The sequence below is a fragment of the Girardinichthys multiradiatus genome, chromosome 5 (assembly GCF_021462225.1).
Source record: "Girardinichthys multiradiatus isolate DD_20200921_A chromosome 5, DD_fGirMul_XY1, whole genome shotgun sequence".
NCBI classification, from domain to species: Eukaryota; Metazoa; Chordata; class Actinopteri; order Cyprinodontiformes; family Goodeidae; genus Girardinichthys; species Girardinichthys multiradiatus.
The window spans coordinates 51,451,092-51,470,960 of record NC_061798.1 but is presented as its reverse complement, the minus strand read 5'-3'; the positions used below and the strand labels follow the sequence as shown (position 1 = coordinate 51,470,960).

Sequence of the window (19,869 nt, the reverse complement as noted above, 5' to 3'; positions counted from 1 at the left end):
AAGCAGCTCAGGAAGGATTTTAGGTTTAACGAGTTACATCACAACGGGTAAAAAGTTCTCCACAACTCTGTGTTGTTGGCGTCTTTAATGAATACATTTATTATAAACAGTCTGTCTATGCATCAGATTTCCTCCAACATCCCAGTGTTTGAACTCTCAGTCTGCAGCTGAATCATTTAATAGTCAAAAGCAAAACAGATATTCTCCCAACATATTTATAAGCATATAAATGCTGTATTATGATTGAATTAAAAAGTATTTTGGTCTTTATAAAACAAACAGCAGTGTGGCTGGAAGAATCCCCTGGTTCAGCAGCAGATAAGAAGCCAGCTGATTGTTTTTTTTCTTGATGATCAGGCTAAAACCCAGTCCTTGTCATGTGTGCCGGTTCTGATCGGGCTCCAGGTCTGCTTTGAGATGCATAAGGTTTCCCTGAGCTTCACTAAAACAGGACCAACCTTATTCCTGTGAAAACACTGACAGACATCTGAACTCATAGCAGCTCCCTCTGTGTCAATGAAGCAGATAAATATGATAATATAGATGGCGATGCTCCCAGTCTCTGACCAATAAAGATGAAGCTAACTGGTCCAGTAGCTTATTTTCCTCACGTAACAGCACAGGAGCTACTGGACCAGTTCTATAGTCATTAGTGGTACGTTTAGTACTGTAAGAACCAGAGTCAGAGACATTTGAACGTAAAGCCAGCAATTTACTCAAACTATGGACAAAACAATTATATGAAATACTTCTCGGATCTAATTCTATTTTATTGACTGGTCATTTTGTGTAATTATGGTTAATAAACATAATATTGTTTGCTTTCATTTTAAGGTTTAGCTCACTTTATGTTCACACAATTCACCCAATTTTATTTGTCAAATCAACAGTGACACTTCAAACTGATTGTACACCCTTGAAAGTTTACAGCATTATCAAAATTCAAAATGAAAAGCAGTGACAGAACAACTTTTCTCATGTCCCTTAACTTTACAGATGATTCAAAAGTCCATTAGCAATGTGTGTCGTACACATGTCCTCTTTAAAGTTCAGTAAATCCAGAAAACATTCCAGTTCCTTCTGTGACCTTGGAATAGCAGTGAGATATGGTGAAGATAGGACCAGGCAGAGACTTGATGGAAGTCCTAGGGATGGCATTCCAGAACGTCCGAGATTCAGGTTCAAACCCAAGGTCTTCTTTGGGAGGAGTAGAAACCAGGCCTTGACATGGCATGCTGGGGTTTAGTAGGACTAACGTCCAAGCAGCAGTGTGGGACTCACATGGTGAGTTGAAGATATTTAAGAAGAACAGAATGGATGACTACATGGACACATAAAACACAGAAAAAGGGCAGAGATACGGGCATGGAGCAGGCAGGCACACAGTGACATGGTACAGGAGGTAAACAGTAGGATCCAGTGGCCAGAATGAAACCAGAGAGTGGAAGTACAGAGGCATGGTGGAAAGATGAACAAGAAGATCTAATCAGGACAATGCAGACCAACTGAAGAGCAGGAACACAGAAACATTAGAAGGAATCAAACAGAACTCTAAATGTACTGAAATACAGAAAATAAGTCAATAACAGATCAATTAACAAATACCTAACACCAGGGAATCATGACAGGCCTGCAGGACAGGCCACGAGTAGAGGCATTTTAGTCCATTTCTAACGGCCTTTGACCTATGTGGTTTTACTGACAGGAAGGATTATCAGAGGTGCAGAGTTTCCACCGACATATTTCGGACCCGGGTTGATGATAGGGTGGAGTTTCTGAGTGAAGAGGCAGTCAGTAAAGGAGTAAATCAGAGCTACAGCTTCAACATCATAGAAGGAGACAAGACCCTCATCGTAATCCACAAACACCCCCAGATTCTGCACAGAGAACAGAAGAGGCAAATTGACTAGAGGGACAGAAAAAGCCTTGTAGGTGTTATTCCTCAGCCCGACAGTCCAGTAACCTTTCTGAGGACTCAGATGAATGGTTCCCTTCCTATCAACCGACTCTCTGGCGACCCCTACAGTCCAATGAGTCTTCCCTTCAACCGAGACCTCAAAGTAAAACCTGCCTGAAGAGAAACTCTGCTTTCCTAAAACATTCACAGATACAGAAAACCTTTTTGGGTTTCTGGGAAGAGTTTTCAAATTCCCATGACTCACTCGTTTTCCATTAGCAAACACAATGAGATGATGATGAGCGGTTTCAGAATCTAGGGTCACATCTACTGCATACCGCTGGACCCTCTGCAGCTCCACCTCAGACAGCTGATTCATTCTGAAGAGTATCTCCTGGAGCTGAGCAGCAGCTCTCACCACAGTCCCCTCATATGATGGTGGACGGACTCTGACCTCTGTCCAGTTCTTGCTGGGTGGAACAGCTTTCAGGGAGGAGAAGCTTTGAAGGATGTGGAGGTGGTCTTCAGACTGTGAGAGCTGCTTCACCTCAGAGCTCCTCTTCATCAGCTCAGAGATCTCCTGCTCCAGATCTTTGATGAAGTCTTCAGCCTGTTTCTCTGCAGTTTTCTGTTTATCTTCGATCTCCTTCATGAGCTCCTTCAGGCCTCTCTCAGCAGACTCCTTCAGAGCAGTGAAGATCTGAACACCGTCTGCTTTCTCTCTGTCTGCAGCATCTTTACTGATCTTCACAGAATCTTTGATCTCCTGAACCTTTCGTTGTCTGTTCTGGATCATCTGCTGAACTTCAGCATCTGTCTTCCTCAGCTCTGCTTTCCTTCCTTCAGATTCTTCTCTCAGAGGAACCAACTCGTGGTTCTTGTGGTCTAAAACAGAGCAGAGCGAGCAGAAACACGCCTGGTCGGTCTTACAGAACAGCTCCAGAGGTTTATCGTGCTGCAGACACATCCTGTCCTCCAGGTTCTTCACAGGCTCCATCAGCTGATGTTTCTTCAGACGTGGAGCTGTCAGGTGAGGCTTCAGGTGAGTCTGACAGTAGGAGATCAGACACACCAGGCAGGACTTCAGGGCCTTCAGCTTGGTTCCAGTACAGACATCACAGCGAACTTCTCCTGGTCTGGCAGCTTGTTGCTCTGAGCTGCTGCTGGCTTCCTGCTGAGCTCCATGTCTGAACTGAGCAACCATCTCAGAGAGCAGGGTGTTAACCTCCATTTCAGGTCGTGTACTGAAGTCCTTCTTACAAATTGGACACTGGCAGATTTTTGTGTCATCCCAGTGCTGAGTGATGCAGTTCTTGCAGAAGTTGTGTCCACATGATGTGGTGACCGGATCAGTGAACAGGTCCAAACAGATGGAGCACAGAAACTGATCTTCAGAGAGAAAACAGCTGGTAGCCAACATGTCTGCAGGCTGAGAGAGAGAAGATGGATTTAATGAAAGGTTAAGAGATTCATCTGGAAATATTTCTCTATTGTTCCTCAGATCTGCTGGAACCCCTCTCTGAGTCCTCCAGCTGACGTCACTAAGATTTTAGCAAACCTCTTATGTTCCCTCATGTTGAGATGGGTTTAACCTTAAAATCTCTGCGCTGATGCTTCTTGCAGCGGGAATATTTGAGCTCAGCACCCTGAGACTGCACACCAAGTCAGTGTCAGTACCAGGGAGGATACCAGGAAAACTCTGGAGTATATCTGGGAGAAGAGGACAAGTTCCTACATGGGATGGAGTATGGACAGACTGAAGAGATGAATGATTTTGAGAAGTCCTGCCACTGGCTAAAGAAGGGTGCACAGAGAATGCAGCAGAGGTCAAAGTTTACTGGATCACACAGAACCGACCCAGAACCGATACAACAAAGTTCTTTCAAAGGGAGTACAGCAAATAATAGCAGGGTTTGCTGGGAGGCAAAGGGTGCATGCAACACCAAACCCAAGTTGATGTAAAGGTGTACAGGAACGAGAGTGCTGTGTGTGGGACGCATACAGCTATGGAAGTCCCTCAACTTAACCAGAACCCACCATGAAGGATAGTTGGGAACAACCGAACCAAGAACCTTGGAGACTTCCAGATCTAGACTGACACAGCAGTGATGGCAAGTCGATTGGCCAGAAGACACTTGAAACAATCTAAGGCCTTAACAAGCCATAGAAGTTGGACGTGGAGGTCGTGGTGGTTTTGGTGGTCATCAGATCATTCAGAGCCGTGAACCTTAAACAAGATGTCTAAAAATCTGTTTCCTGTAGATCTGAAGATCCACACTGGAAAGTGCAGACCTAGGAAGAGCTAAGATATTGTTTTTAACTTAGATCTTCAATTTAAACACAGATTTGGATAAATGACCAGCAGGAGTTAAATTAGTGGACAGCCTCAGGTGGAAAGAAAACAGGCACCCCACCAGGACATCCATATGTCCGATATGGAGGTAGGTCCACAATGAACCGCAGCTGCAACAGCCTCAAGGCCATAGAGGTGGAGAGAAAGTCACGGGTACCAAACTTCTGACGCAGCATTGCACCTGCAACGCCGCCTGGGCAGGTCAACCTATTAGCCCACAAGCCCCTGGCAGCAAGACTGCCCAGCACCGAGTAGGAGACCCTCCCTCCCCCTCCTGTCCTCAACTCATATGAACTTTGGGTTTTCACTTCTCTGGAGAGTTTTTTCTCAACCCACATGAAATAAGTTTTCAGGTTATTCAAAGGTTAACAGGTAAGTGAGTATTTCTGTCTGGATCGCTGCCACACCTTTAGGTGACGTAGATAAACATCAGGAACTTTAAAACCTTATCTTGACTGTTTGAGGATGCATGCAAAAGTCTGGAAGAGTTTCTCGGAAGAGCTTTAGAACTGGTTCTTCTGGATTCTTTCTGCTTCATTCACGCTTTATATGTTTTTAACAGAAACAGTTAATGTCTAAGAACACAATAAATACCAGAACCTTTCTCTGCTCTGCTGTTGGAGGAAGTGCTCTGCTGCGAGCAGAAAGTGTGCAGTTCGGTTGGACTCTTCAGAACTGAAGGTGGTACTTTCCTCACTCAGTGGATCCGTGTGTAAATCAGCCAATAATCAGCATAACAGTGTGAATGTCTGTATGTTTTCTGTTTTTAACAAACTGCTCTTATACTCTGATCAAATAGTTATTTTAAAGTTTCATTTTACTTTTAAAAATAACAAAATAGAGGATATTCTATTCTATTGACATTTCTGTTCTGTGACCACAGTCAGAGGGATGTTTCCACAGGAAATGACCACAGTGGACCTGATGGTCAGTGCTCATGGTGGATGTTTAAGCAGTAAATGATCGGATGATGATCTGGACTCACCAGTTTGTGGAGAAAAACCCGATGGACCTCCTGGAACCCCTTTCAGACAGAAACACGACTTGTCAGGACTGAAGCTGCTCCTCACACTTTAAGTTTCATTTCTGGACCCAGAAGTTCTGACTGTCATTTACAGGATCATTGTGACTGAAAGGAGAGACCCTGTGCAGAGTTGCAGTAACAGGTGGTGGGAGGAGTTAGCTGTGATCAGCTGCTCTGTCACTGATGAAGGCTGATTTGGTTGGTCACCAAGGTGTAGGCATGAGAAGGCAGCACTGTACCACCAGAGGGCGCTGTCGCCCTCAGTGAGAACTACTGACTCAGTGGCAGAAAGTATTTAGATGAACTCTTTAAGCACTTTAATTTCATTTTATTTCCTACTTTCTGTGTCTTTGACATATCTGCAGAAAAGGTTTCCAGCTGTATAGGAATAATTTCTTAGGAGTTAAAAAGGACTTAGTTTGGTTTCTTTACAAAAACATCATGGAACTTCTCTTCCAGCTTAGCTCCTCCTCTTTCTGCAGCTTTTTGTCCAGGTGTGTTTCCACTGTCAGGCTCAGGTGTGATTAACACAGAAAGCACTCGAAAGGAAGGTTCTTCTCCATTTATAACAACATTTTCTGTTTCCTGGTTTCTGTTGCACATAACTTGCAAAGAGACCAAACCTTCAGACAGGATCTTCTTCCCGCCTCCGTGTCCTGTATGAGGAGACAATGTTTACGAAGACTGGCAGCACATAGAATATTATATTAACATATATATATATATACACTGCTCAAAAAAATAAAGGGAACACTCAAGTAACATCCTAGATCTGAATGAATGAAATATTCTCATTGAATACTTTGTTCTGTACAAAGTTGAATGTTCTGACAACAAAATCACACAAAAATCATCAATGGAAATCAAATTTATTAACCAATGGAGGCCTGGATTTGGAGTCACACACAAAATTAAAGTGGAAAAACACACTAGAGGCTGATCTAACTTTGATGTAATGTCCTTAAAACAAGTCAAAATGAGGTTCAGTATTGTGTGTGACCTCCACGTGTCTGTATGACCTCCCTACAACACCTGGACACGCTCCTGATGAGACGGTGGATGGTCTCCTGAGGGATCTCCTCCCTGACCTGGACTAAAGCATCCGCCAACTCCTGGACAGTCTGTGGTGCAACGTGACGTTGGTGGATGGAGCGAGACATGATGTCCCAGATGTTCTCAATCGGATTCAGGTCTGGAGAACAGGCGGGCCAGTCCATAGCTTCAATGTCTTCATCTTGCAGGAACTGATGACACACTCCAGCCACATGAGGTCTAGCATTGTCCTGCATTAGGAGGAACCCAGGACCAACCGCACCAGCATATGGTCTCACAAGGGGTCTGAGGATCTTATCTCGGTACCTAATGGCAGTCAGGTTACCACTGGTGAGCTCATGGAAAGAAATGCCACCCCACACCATTACTGACCAACTGCCAAACCAGTCATGCTGAAGGATGTTGCAGGCAGCAGATCTCTCTCCACGGTGTCTCCAGACTGTGTCACGTGTTCTCAGTGTGAACCTGCTTTCATCTGTGAAGACCACAGGGTGCCAGTGGTGAATTTGCCAATCCTGGTGTTCTCTGGCAAATGCCAAGCGTCCTGCACGGTGTTGGGCTGTGAGCACCACCCCCATTTGTGGACGTCGGGCCCTCATACCATCCTCATGGAGTCGGTTTCTAACCGTTTGTGCAGACACATGCACATTTGTGGCCTGCTGGAGGACATTTTGCAGGGCTCTGGCAGTGCTCCTCCTGTTCCTCCTTGCACAAAGGTGGAGGTAGAGGTCCTGCTGCTGGGTTGTTGTCCTCCTACGGCCTCCTCCACGTCTCCTGGTGTACTGGCCTGTCTCCTAGTAGCACCTCCAGGTTCTGGACACTACGCTGACAGACACAGCAAACCTTCTTGTCACAGCTCACATTGATGTGCCATCCTGGATGAGCTGCACTACCTGAGCCACTTGTGTGGGTTGTAGAGTCCGTCTCATGCTACCACGAGTGTGAAAGCACCACCAACATTCAAAAGTGACCAAAACATCAGCCAGAAAGCATCGGTACTGAGAAGTGGTCTGTGGTCCCCACCTGCAGAACCACTCCTTTATTGAGTGTCTTGATAATCACCAAAGATTTCCTCCTGTTGTCTTTTTCATTTGAACAACAAGATGTGAAATTAATTGTCAATCAGTGTTGCTTCCTAAGTGGACAGTTTGATTTCACAGAAGTTTGACTAACTTGGAGTTATATTGTGTTGTTTAAGAGTTCCCTTTATTTTTTTGAGCAGTGTATATATTAACATAAGCACACGAAGGCGTATAATCCTGCCTTCGGAGATGCCGGTGATGCCGATGTCAAGGGCTGCGACGTCAGCGGCGGCGATGTTGGGAGGATGAGAGTCCGGGAGGGAGATGATCGGTACAGCCTCACGAGCCAGCACCAACCGACTGTCCATAAATCCCAAATGTATCTCCTGGTAGTTAGTAAAACTATCTGAAGAAAAGCGGGCATGCAAAGGCGGGCGTTGGTTTTGATCCTGATGGCTCCAAAGTGGCTCCTTTTTACAAAATCAGCCCAGAGTTTGTTCAAGCGGTCATCACTCGGAAACTTAAATAAAGTCACCAAGCTGCTACCCTGCACAGTGTAGCATCCAGGGAAGATGCGAAAACGAGGTGAATGAGGCATAAGTGGTAAGCTAGCTAGCAGCAAACTATCTTTGACGCCATCTGTGACTCGCAAGTGAGCAGGAGAACCACCGAGGCTACCACACTTTATGTTTTTATACCGCTGGAGCAGCAGGGGCGAGGTTATGCTGAAGGCCGCCGCGTGACGACACGTGGGCGCCCTTTCAGACACGCCCACAAAATCCTGAAACACAAATTTTGAAACCCAAACCAAATTCTAAAATCTCAATGGTTGGGAGACTTTTTACATGTTTAGAACAATAAATTTATGACATTTATAATGTGTTTAGAAGAAAATGGCGGAGTTCCCTTTACAAGGTCTGAAATGGAATCAGAGAAAGTTCAGTTTCTGTGTTAAAGTGTTGAAGGTGGCTGTTGTGCTGACCTCTGCTGGACACACAATTAAACTACTTGAGACTCCGCTCCACCCAAGGGTAACTGATGGAGAATATCTGCTGTTGCTAAACTTTAGCATCAGAGAGCAGCAGCAGATGTTTTGATTTGAAATTGTGCAGATCATTGCCAAACTTTGATTGTATTTTCATGCCCCATCATCATGAAACTTTCATGATTTCAGATCAGGATCATCAGAAAACCCAACAGCACATTTTCCTCAGCAGCACTGAGCTTTGCCCAGAACACAGTTCTGTTAAAGGCTGCTTCAATATAATCATCTCAAACCATTTTAAGTCCTCCCTGGTTGAGTTACAATCCTGCTGAACTGTGCTGCCCTCTGCTGTCTGATTTAGGTAATACACCAGTTCAGTGACACACACACACACACACACACACACACACACTGTTGTTAAATAAATTAACACTGCAGGCGCTAGTTATAAACCCCACAATCATCCACGGACCCACTGTGGACCTCAGATGATCTCATCTGTCTTTTAAAGCACATTTATAATTTTTTTATAACATGATGACATGTTTGCAAGTAAACACCAAGCTAATAGAGGTCAACCTTGGGAACAGGATTTCGTTTAACCTGATTTAAGGAACGGAAGTTTGATCTAAATGTAGACAGATCAAGTCCAGATTTGAATGGGTCTGTTAGAACTGTGCCCAGACTTAACTCACCACATTTTAAAGGTTTAATTTGCTTCATATCGTTTCAGAAATCTATTTCTGAGCAAAATTTAGACAAATCAGTTTGGTTCTTAAAGCTCCACATCCAGCATCTGTGCTGAAAGGATCCTAGACCCGACAACTGGACCTGCTGAGGATCCCTGACTGAACAACTAAATGATGGCAAGAGGGGCAGTTTGAAGAAAAACAGACCAGTAGGTGGCGTTCTCCCCTAAAATGAATGAGAGTTCAAGCCACTGGTGAACATGATTTGGACCATGGTGACTGTATTCTTAGTTGTTCTCATTTGATATGTTGGATTATTTATCTGAGGTTGTTTGTGGGTTTTAGAAGGACTGTTAATCTGGGGTTTAATCTGGAAATGTTCTTATTTCTATCTGAACAGACGATCTAATGTCTGGACTGGAGTGCCCAAATAAACATTTATTCTATTTGTAGAGTATCTAACTCAGAGATTATTTCTTTAAATTAAGATCAAACAAACCACTTTGTTTTATAAAAAACTGACTTTTGTTCATTTAGGACATTTTTACCTTTATGTTCTACATTTTTGGTTTGTTTTTGGAATCAGTTCATTTCAATAAGGCCCTTTATTATTTACTGGATAGATCCATTTATTAATATTATTGAAAATATAGTAACTTGGTAATTCAACAAGTGAAACACATTATATAGATTAATTCCAAAGAAACTGATGTTTTTAAGCCTTTATTTCTGTTAATTATGATGATTTTCTGCTCCTAGCCAATGAAAACACAGCATTTAAAGTTAGAATATTACATCAGACCAATACAAATCTTGCATGTTTAATATTTGCTTAAAAATGTACTTTTTAATCTGATAAATGAGCCTTATTGGACCATTTATTCTAATTTATTGAAGATGACTTGAAAGTTTCTGTCATTTGTTTTTTTTTGCTGCTCATGATTATAATCAGTTGGTTGCTAGTTTCAGTTTCTGTCCTCTGTTGTCTTGCATTTCAGCTTGCAGCTAATTGGTGGATAGGTTCACACAACCCTCCTGGGTCCAGATTTGGATAAAAATGTCCCGTTTGTCGGAGAACGACTGAGGTCGGGTCGGGTTGGTTCCCCTCACACACTTGCAGACAACTAGTGCAGAGTAATTTTCCTGACTGGAAGTCGGCAAGTAATGGAGTAGTGAGTCTCCAGCTGTCCTGACCAAACACTATGTTTAAATCCATTCAAAATCTCTCCTCTGATCAAACATGGCTGAAATTCTTAATGTTTCTCTAAAAATCCTGAAAACATGGAGAAAAATAAGCATGTGCTGCTAAACTCCCTGAAGAACAGGTCAGAGGTTCTCCTGTCACTGTGCGAAAGTCACAGACTGCAGTGGTTGTCCCTGGATGCTCACTCTGCTCTGTTTCAATGCTTGTTTTAGCTAGGTTCAACTGGTCAGGTCTTTCTGACCAGTTGAACCAGCAGTCGATGTCGTTGGTTGCTGAGTTAGACATAAGTCACTCCATAAACTGTTCTGCGGCTGCTTCTTCCCTGATTCTTCTGAAAATCAAGCTACAATCGAGCTATTTATGGTCTGAAACTCAGCAACACATTTTGAGACCTGATGCCAAATAATTGAAGCAGGAAGGAAATCTAATTTCAGAGATTGGCTTCTGCTTAATGCAGAAACACAAGGAGGTTATCTTTGCAGACTTTTGGCCTGTAGTGAAAACAGATGGTGGTTCCTTCTCTGTTCTTCCATCAAGACAGATGAGAGGAGCAGCCATGAGTTTACCTGCAGCTCTGAAGGGACTTGTTCTCGTCCTCCTCTCTGTGTCAGGTACTGTTTGACCACATTTATATTCACTGGGATCAAACTCGGAAGACTTTAACATTATGCCAAAGGTCACTTGTTGAGTAAAGGCTGTAAGACTTTTATGTTGTTTAGATCTTTTTCCAGCTCCTGAAAGACCTGGAGGTCTACATGGTTCATACCTGACCAGCAACTGATTTTAGGCCGAGACCATTTAGTGCGACAGACCATAAACAATATTTTAAGTTCTCTCCTTTCAGAAACAGGGATCCTTTTACATGTAACTTGCAGCTGCCTTTACCAATGTAAGTTTCATGTGCTGTTATTAAAAGGTACTTGTTTTTGACAAAGGGTGTGTTTTATTAGTAGCCACATTCACCACAGCCATGTCTTAAAAGATCATTTGTCTCCTTTTCAGTAATCAATAGAAAAATCTGTATTTCCATCACAGGAATCAAACTCTTCTTGAGATCTTTGGTTGGAAGGCTTCCTTGCAATCACCCTAATTTTTGGCTACCTTAAAAGAATCTCTATCAGATTCAGTGTGTTTGTGGATCTGAAATGCTGCTGGTGCTTCTCAGTATAATCATGATGTTTCTATGTTCTGTAGAGTCAGAGCTACAAGCTGTGATCTGATATGTTCCAGTAATTACAGCAGAGCTGCTGCAAACAGCTTCTTATGCTTCATGTTCTGCTTTTCTCTGACCGCTGCATGTAGCTTAGCAGAACCATATCTATGCTGATGACACGTTTTATTTCTGGACCATAGTTCACTACACTCGCTGAGCTAGTGCGTCCAAAATATCCGTTAGTAGATGGCTCAGAATTACCTCCAACTCAACACATAAAAGACAGAAATGATTCTTTTTGGGAGCAAACAATCATTTCTGCTGCTGCCAGAGTCCTGACCAACCACAGAAAAATGAATCACATGACACCAGTCTTCAGATCCCTGAAGTGGCTCCCCGTTTTTGAAAGGAGAGAGCTTAAAATATGGTCTCTACCACTAAATGGTCTCAGGTCTAAAACCAGTTTAACGTTGCTGAGTTTCTGGTCAGGTATGATCCATGTAGACCCCCAGGTCTTCCAGGTGCTGCTTACTCAGTGTTCCCAGAACCAGAACTAAACAAGGTGAGGCAACATTTAGTTCTATGCTCATCAGATTTTCAGCATTTTGGTCAAGATTTAGATTTTGCTTAAACGTTTCCTTTTTATGTTCCTTTCTTTAGTCTGGTTTCGTTTCTTGTTTTTATACTTTGTCTTTTTTATGTTTCAGGTGTGATTTTATTTCCTTTTCAATGGTGTTATACAAATAAACTTGTTTTGTCTTTTCTCCACATTCTGTCTGCAGACGATCCTTTTGGTGCATTTTGATCCTTTTATTCATGTATTTAAAAAAGTAAATTTTATTTTAATGGGATTATAACAAGCTATAAGCTTCTTTTCTTAGCTTCAACAGCATTCGGCGAAGGTAACACGGGACTCGCCGCCATCTTATGAGTCCAAGAATCATTTATCCAGAAAGGTTTGGTTCTTATCCAAAATAACATTTCCTTAAAAATGATTGTCCTAAATAAAGGCAGCTAATTAAACACCACTGAGACTTAGTCATCCAGAGGGTTGGTTTTATTCAGCAAATAATTCTTTAAAATATTTGATTAAAATAATATTTCATAATTATCTGATCTTGTATTGTGAATGGTTGTTTATACCAATTATTGCCTAAGTTAATTCCAAGACTAACTTAACTTCATTTCCAGATTCTTCCAAATAACCCTTGGTTCCCAAACATAAATAACATTGAATGGTAATGTTGCATCATTTTATTGGTCATGATTTTTAACCATCTTTCACTTGTTCATATTATACATATTTTGTCTTTATTCTTTCATTCTGTTTGGTAGTTTGGTTGGATTGCTCTTGTGAAGTAAAGAATTTGTCGGTAAAATATGTTTGAATTTGAGCGGACTTACTTTTGCTCATAAATTCTTGTATTTTAAGAAATTGTGTGGATTTATTCTGTGTGTGTGCAGAGTTTTGCTGTTCAATAATGTCAGAGCTTGGCTCATCCCTTTCACTATTGTCCTAATACCACAGCCTTACTGGGCTGGTATTCACAGGACAACCCTTAACAGACCAAATTATTATTTAATAACAGTAATATTCAATATTAAATAATATATTCATTATAATAATCACAACAGGAAGCTCTGTATTTGGACTTCCCTGTGTCTCCATTCAGCTGAACTTCCTTCAGGAACCACATCCAACAGTCCCAAAGTCAGAATAATGCAGCAAAGTTTCAGCAGAACACAGACCCAACGAAGAGTTTCCCTCCATATCAGTCTGTGAGTTCACTCTGCAGTCTTTTAACAAATTACAGCTCCAAGGCTTTGAATTCACTGCCAGGACACCCCTTGACCACATAAAAAGTTACTTAAATCTGACATGTTTTTCTGGAAGGTAAGTTGTCCTCCTGCACAACTCACATCTCTGTCGTTAAAGCTGGTTGCTCCCAGTTGCTCCCAATTGCTTCCATCTGCATTAACGTCAGAATTATGACTTTTTATTTTCAGTGGCCCTAATACTCTTCCATAAGACAACTACTATACAATACAATAATAAGCACAGAGAGACTAATTTAACAAGGAGATAATTATAATACGCAAAAGAAAATCAAACTTGAAAAACACCTCAAGACAGCAACAAGCAAAAGCATCAGCCCCCCAAAACTTTATTAGATTATTAGAAGATAAAATGCTCCTAAGAAATAAAATAGTTTTGATAGATACATTTATCACTTTTCATTTATAGTATTTCTGAACTATGTTCCTCTTTATATTTACCTAGACAAAAATTATTATTTTCTGGTTGGTTACAGATGTTTTTCTGACCGGTACTGTAAGGAAACCCGAGTTTGGCAGGTTGACCTTCTAATAATTAACTAAAAAAATTATTTATGTTCTGTCTTGCAGATGCTCCTCAGCTTCCCTCTGCCTCAGTGAGTCCTTCTGGTGAGATAGTGGAGGGACGTTCGGTGACCCTGACCTGTGGCAGTGATGCTAACCCAGCAGCTGACTACACCTGGTACAAGGAGGATGGGCAGAAAACGAGCAGTAATGAATCACAGCTGATCTTCAGCTCCATCCAGTCCTCTGACTCTGGACGGTTTATCTGTAAAGCTGAAAACCAGCTGGGTTGGAAGTGGTCTGAATACAAACACATTGATGTAAAATGTGAGTGGAACTGATCTTCATTTCTGTTCAATATCCCATCCTGTTGCTGTAGTTCACTGAGCAGCTTAGAGAAGATCCTAGATGGTTCCCAGGGAAGAGCTGGCACACCACTGCCTTCTGAATGCTGCAGGAACACATGCATGCATACATGACCCGACCTGTCACAAACTAATGCCAAGCAGCACTCCTCTGCTTTTATTATCTGGGTTTAGCTCAGAGATCCACCAGGAACCCATGTTTCACAGGTAATCTTGCTGACAGCATCCCTGCACACATAAACAACCCATCCTGTTATCTCAGGATCCTCAGACCAAACAGAGAGCAGGAAGGGATGAAGGAGTAAAATGAGCCACAATAGCAGGGAAAGTCATGTTGTAGTTTTCTACTGTGTTTACTCTGTGACATTTTGATGAGCGTCTTATGTTCTTGTTGTTGTCAAACAGTAATTCAAGACAAATTCATCGCCTGATGGACTAACTTTAAAATCTTTTTCTCCTGCAGATGCTCCTCAGCTTCCCTCTGTCTCAGTGAGTCCTCCTGGTCAGCTGGTGGAGGGAGGTTCAGTGACCCTGACCTGCAGCAGTGATGCTAACCCAGCAGCTAACTACACCTGGTACAAGGAGGATGAAGAGTCTCCAAAAGTTTCAGGACAGAACTTCATCATCACTGACGTCAGACCTGAACACAGTGGAAATTATTCCTGTGAAGCTCAGAACACCAGAGGAAGCCAGATCTCCACAGTTCATCTGGTGGTGGTCAGAGGTGAGTCATTCACACTTTATGTGTTTAAATTTGACAAAAATACTGATATCCGCGTGCGTTGGTTCTGTGATACGTTACTGACGCTGTTCACGAGAAACTCATTGCTGTCATTGACAGAGTCACCAACTAGACAGTATTCCATTGACCTTGTGAAAAATACACTTAAGAAGATGAACACGGACATCAAGCAGTGTGTATATATATATACTGATATTCCTGAGAGACTAATGGGACTGGCAAGTAAAACCAGTTAGTTCAGTCTCTCTGTTCAGATATATTTGATGTCACTCTCTTTTTCAGATCCATCTGTGAAGATAATGAACATCATCAGGTTGACTCTGGTGGTGCTGATGCTGGTTCCTCTGCTGGTCTTGTGTCTGTGGACGAGGTGAACCAATAACAACCCACCAGATCCATCACCGATCTTCGATTCTGTTCTGTTCAGTGGTTCTGAGAAATGTTCTCACTTCTGTTAACATGTCAGGTTTTTATGATGGAGAAAAAAGACCATCCTTAATCAATTCTTCAAGCTTTTTTACACATATAATAAGCCTTTAACCCTAAAACAAATAAAAACTGGCAAATGTAAAAACTAAAAAAAGTGCAACAATGTGGTTGCATAACTGTGTGCATCTTTAAATTAGCATTCAGTCTTTTTTCAATCCTGGTAGCGTTCCTAGACTTGTTAATGTTTGCAATGGACCAAATTAGTATGGAGGACCAACAGCAGGCCCTGATCACAGGGCCTCAGGGAACTGCTGGGGAGGTTTGGATGCAATATTCCTCTGATATAAGCTGGAACCTGTCCATGAAGAGCTCTCCAAGCCAGAACAAAGAGGTTAAAGGTAAATCAGGGGCCAATGCAGCATTAGCAACGGAGTCACGTGAGAATTTGGAAGATTTTATCAGAAGCCTTTCAGCAGCTTTCCAAACAACCTGCAAGAGAGCTTTAAGCAGAGGAAACCCATTAACCCAAAGAGTGAAGTCAGAACCAGAAACTGATCTCTTTTTAATGGGACTCATAATGTCCAGAATAGAACGCCGGTGTTCATTAAAGTGCTCAATCAGGATATCTACACATCTAAATCAGAATAAAAGTGGATTAAAAACAACAGAGAAAAGACGTCAGTAGTACGAGAAGTGAGAGCTAAGCTGAGCTGAAGACTGGAAATAATACACTTGTGGTCAGAAATGGACATTTCCACTGAGCAAATAAAATCTATGTTTAAACCTAAGGTAAAAACAAGGTCCAGAGTGTCTCATTTGGGGTGAGTGGGTTCAGACACATATAGGGTAAAATTAAGAGTCCAAGATACAGATAAACCTCCTAGAAGAGAGGCCAGAGTTATCATCACTGTAGACGTTCAAATCCCCAACTATGACCGGCCAGGGCAGCTCGAGGCTGGATGGTAAAAAGTTACAAAAATTATTTTGAATGCACCATTTGGACCATTTTCCCCAATTGGCCAAAATACACCTTTTGGACCAGTCTCACTGCCAGGTCTCAGAAACAGAAAGTCAAGAGCGATAATTAATAACGGTTATGATTCTTCGGTGTTCAGGTTTCTTTGGTGTCTATTTTCCTCACTACCCTGTTGTTTAAGCTTGCCTTATTCAGTTAATTTTTCTTTGTTCAGTATTATCAGCAGTGGCGGATCTAAAAAATTTACATGCGGGGCAAAGGAGGCACCAAACGTCTAGGACGTCTTTATTGAAGTATGTGAGAAATCTCTTATAAAATGGAATCAACAAAATATCCAAAAAAACACTTTAAAACTATTTATTGAGTCATTTTCTTTTCTAAGAAACAAAGACAACTTTTAGGTATCATCTTTGCATCTCGATATATCTAAAACAAATTATAGTTACAATTAGAACGATCTAATACAGTTTTGACTGCATTTCTATGTTGTAGAATTTTAATTTTATTATAACATAAAATTACAACATAAATGGACTACATCTGTAAGGCCTGGACTATTAGCAGACTGGGAAAGGAGGTTAGGATGTTGGGTCGCCTATATTGATGGTTTTGAAAATATGATCCGAGGAATGGCAGGATGTATGTATAAATCAGAGCTCAACAGCAAACTCCAGACTTTGGAGAAAGTTTGAAAAGTCTCAGCAGATTCTTCATTATTCCCATAAAGAGTTAAAAACCAGGTCTCCCCTGCTTTGTTCAAGAATGTGTGGAAATATAGAAACAAATCACACACACATATTCTTGGAGGGTCAAAAGTTTCATTTGTTTTGGAGGAATGTGAATGCTACAATCAAGATTATTTTGGAACACCCAACAGCGAAACATTTTAAGAGAATGCATCTCGGAAACATAAGAAAATATGATTTGAATGAAGACATGTATTTAAGATACTGTTAATTGCCTTCAATAAAGCTATAACAAGGATAGGTATGCTCCAACAATGGCTGAATATTGTTATTGTTACTGGAAGAAGAGGCCCTGATAGACTATCATATTCTAGAAAATGTCTGAGGTACATCACTGATATGTTATTTTTCACTGAAAATCTTATTAAACATTTAACCTGCAAGTGGGTCAAAAAGGTTCCTTCAACCTAATTAATTACTTTTTTACAAATAAATAAACTCTTTAGACCATCTCCTGGTGTCCATAATTGTTGCTTGCACTAGAGTCTCAGGTTCTAACCATGACGACTCCTCCTTTAACTATCTGCCCGTATGTCAAAAAGCTGGTCAGAGACGCTGAAGTCAAAGCTGCGTTTACTTCATTTGTTGTATGGAAAGAACATGAAGAAAAACTTCAATTTTCCCTAAAGGAAAGTTTGCAAAGCCAGCCACATGGATTATATGTATTTGTGCAGCCACAAAAATAGCAGAAGAAACTCTGTGATCAGAACAGCTTCAGTTTAAATTCGGTCCAGCACGTACATTAGCTCCTCATGTTGTTTAACAGGAAGTGAATCTGGGCTCTTTATCTAACATCTAATAATCTTCTGCTTACAGACCACAGACAAGAAGATCTTTTACAATGTGTGTCCTTCATCACTGCAGATCATATAGATGTTCTGCATGACTGAATCTCTTTCTGTCTCTCAGCAGCCATGAGTTTACCTGCAGCTCTGAGTGGATTTGTTGCCGTCCTTCTCTCTGTGTCAGGTACTGTATGACCGCAGTTATTTATTCACTAGAATCAGGCTGAGGAATGTGGACAAACAGGGAATCTGGAACCATCTGAACAAAGATTGTAGAAAACTCTAGATTCAAGATTTATATGTTGCTTCAATTTCCAACTGTTCTCCAGGCTGTCTGAAGGTCTTTCTTCACACGTTGGCTTCTGTTAAATAACTGACATCTGTAAATATGATCTGTCATTAAAATTTGATGATTCAAGTCAAAACAAAAACCTCTCCTGCAGATGTAGCTGAATGTCACATTTGTCAGGAAGAGGAAACAAACTCAGCAAAACCCCAGAAGCAGGACCTGAGAGCTCCATCATTCTTCAGCTGAACATCTACTGTATGTTGAGCTTGCGGTGAAACGCTCTTTGGGATTCACCTCGTTGGAGTGGAAATCCTTTTTTCTGTCAAACTGTCTGAACCTGAAGGTCCAACCTAAAACTGGTTCTTTCCTGATGTTTGTTGTTCTAACACAACACGGGTTCCTGTCGTAGGTTTCGAATCGCCTTTATTGCCTCAATGATTCATGGGTTAAAGTTTCAGAGTTTCAACGTCTTACACTGAATAATCTACATATCAGGCCTAGAAAAATGTCCAGTTTAAATGCTAGGTCTTAAATTACCTTGCCTTGTTTGCTCGTCTATGTTTTGCTTCTTTGATCAGCTGCTTCTGCAAATCCAGTAGAACACACACACACCACACACACACACCACATACACACACACACACCACACACACACACACACACGCACGCACGCGCGCACAAACACACACCACACGCACGCACGCACGCACACACACCACACACACACACCACACACACACACACACACCACACACACACGCACGCACGCGCGCACAAACACACACCACACGCACACACACACGCACGCACACACACACACACATTTTCTCCATTTTGCTCTTTCCGCTCCTCTGAGGTCCGAGTCCAACCCAAAGCTAAGGTCAAATTTAAGCAACTTACAAGTTTTAGTATTTCTTCTTTGAAACTGTCAGCAGATGCACACAAGAAGGTCCAACGATCTGAGGGCAACAGCAGAGATACAAACTCTACTGTGTGTCAGACAGGATGTCTGATAAGTGGCTGCTCTGCTCCGTTGCTTAAATCTGTATGCAGGAAAAGTTATTTTCTTTTATTTCCCCTGCAATTTGACGTTTGATTATCAGCAGCTATGTGTGGATTTTCATTGAGGCCTTTTTATTTGTCGTCAGTCAGTCATTTTCTACCGCTTATTCCATATTGGGTCGCAGGGAAGCTGGTGCCTATCTCCAGCAGTCTATGGGCAGGAGGTGGGGTACACCCTGGACAGGTCGCCAGTCCATCGCAGGGCAGCAACCTTTTTATTTGTTTGTGCTAAAATATGTAGCATGGTTGGCATGATGGGAGCCCACCGTGATTCAAACATGGTGGGACTAAGCTGGACTCTGGGTGGGAGTTGCCCTCTTGTGATCTGCCCGGGTGGACGGTGTTATGCCCTCCTTCCCCCAAAGCACCAGTGTGTGAAAGCACTTGATGTTGCAGGTTTTCTACCCTTGTCACCATTCTAACAACTTTGCACTTTCGGATGGCAAATTCATGGACATACACTTACCTCTTCACACAAACGTATCTACACAAACTTCTACACATTTAACTTAAATGGTTGAAGGCCATGGAAATGCATTTCATCAATGTGGCCTGTCTACTTTCATGCCAGTCTTTATATAAGAAAGTAAATCAGACTATTAGGAAATCATCTCTATATATCCTGTTGGTAGAGTAAAGATGCCCTGAGACATGAAGACAACCAGCTTCTACATACGGTACACCTGAGATACCAAGACAGGACAAGACAGGTTCCCTAAGTGGTTTAGGCAATAAAAATATAAACTAATATGTTT

General features: G+C 41.8%; 2 protein-coding genes and 1 long non-coding RNA gene across 5 annotated transcripts in view; 2 read left to right on the top strand and 1 right to left on the bottom strand.

Moving 5' to 3' along the window:
* Positions 1 to 691: 691 nt before the first annotated feature.
* The window catches only part of LOC124867970 (E3 ubiquitin-protein ligase TRIM39-like), a 41,979-nt gene continuing 22,801 nt past the window's right edge, over positions 692 to 19,869 (bottom strand). Inside the window, exons 2-3 of one of the 2 annotated variants that reach the window (XM_047364718.1) lie at positions 5,236 to 5,930; positions 692 to 3,326 (exon numbers count right to left, since the gene is read on the bottom strand). In XM_047364718.1, coding sequence (XP_047220674.1) covers positions 1,686 to 3,317 — 1,632 coding nt within the window. In that variant the 5' untranslated portion in view covers positions 3,318 to 3,326; positions 5,236 to 5,930 and the 3' untranslated portion in view covers positions 692 to 1,685. The remainder of the gene's footprint in view (positions 3,327 to 5,235; positions 5,931 to 19,869) is intronic. The other variant, XM_047364719.1, reaches the window with a different exon arrangement.
* LOC124868003 lies at positions 13,814 to 16,044 on the top strand. 2 transcript variants are annotated; one of them, XR_007038215.1, is made up of 3 exons: positions 13,814 to 14,047; positions 14,549 to 14,809; positions 15,110 to 16,044. It is a non-coding gene; the product is annotated as an uncharacterized LOC124868003 (long non-coding RNA). The 2 variants fall into 2 exon arrangements; XR_007038214.1 differs by having other exon boundaries at positions 13,815 to 14,292.
* LOC124867735 (hemicentin-1-like) overlaps positions 16,188 to 19,869 on the top strand; it is a 16,067-nt gene continuing 12,385 nt past the window's right edge. Inside the window, exons 1-2 of the mRNA XM_047364315.1 lie at positions 16,188 to 16,218; positions 17,888 to 17,947. Coding sequence (XP_047220271.1) covers positions 16,188 to 16,218; positions 17,888 to 17,947 — 91 coding nt within the window. The remainder of the gene's footprint in view (positions 16,219 to 17,887; positions 17,948 to 19,869) is intronic.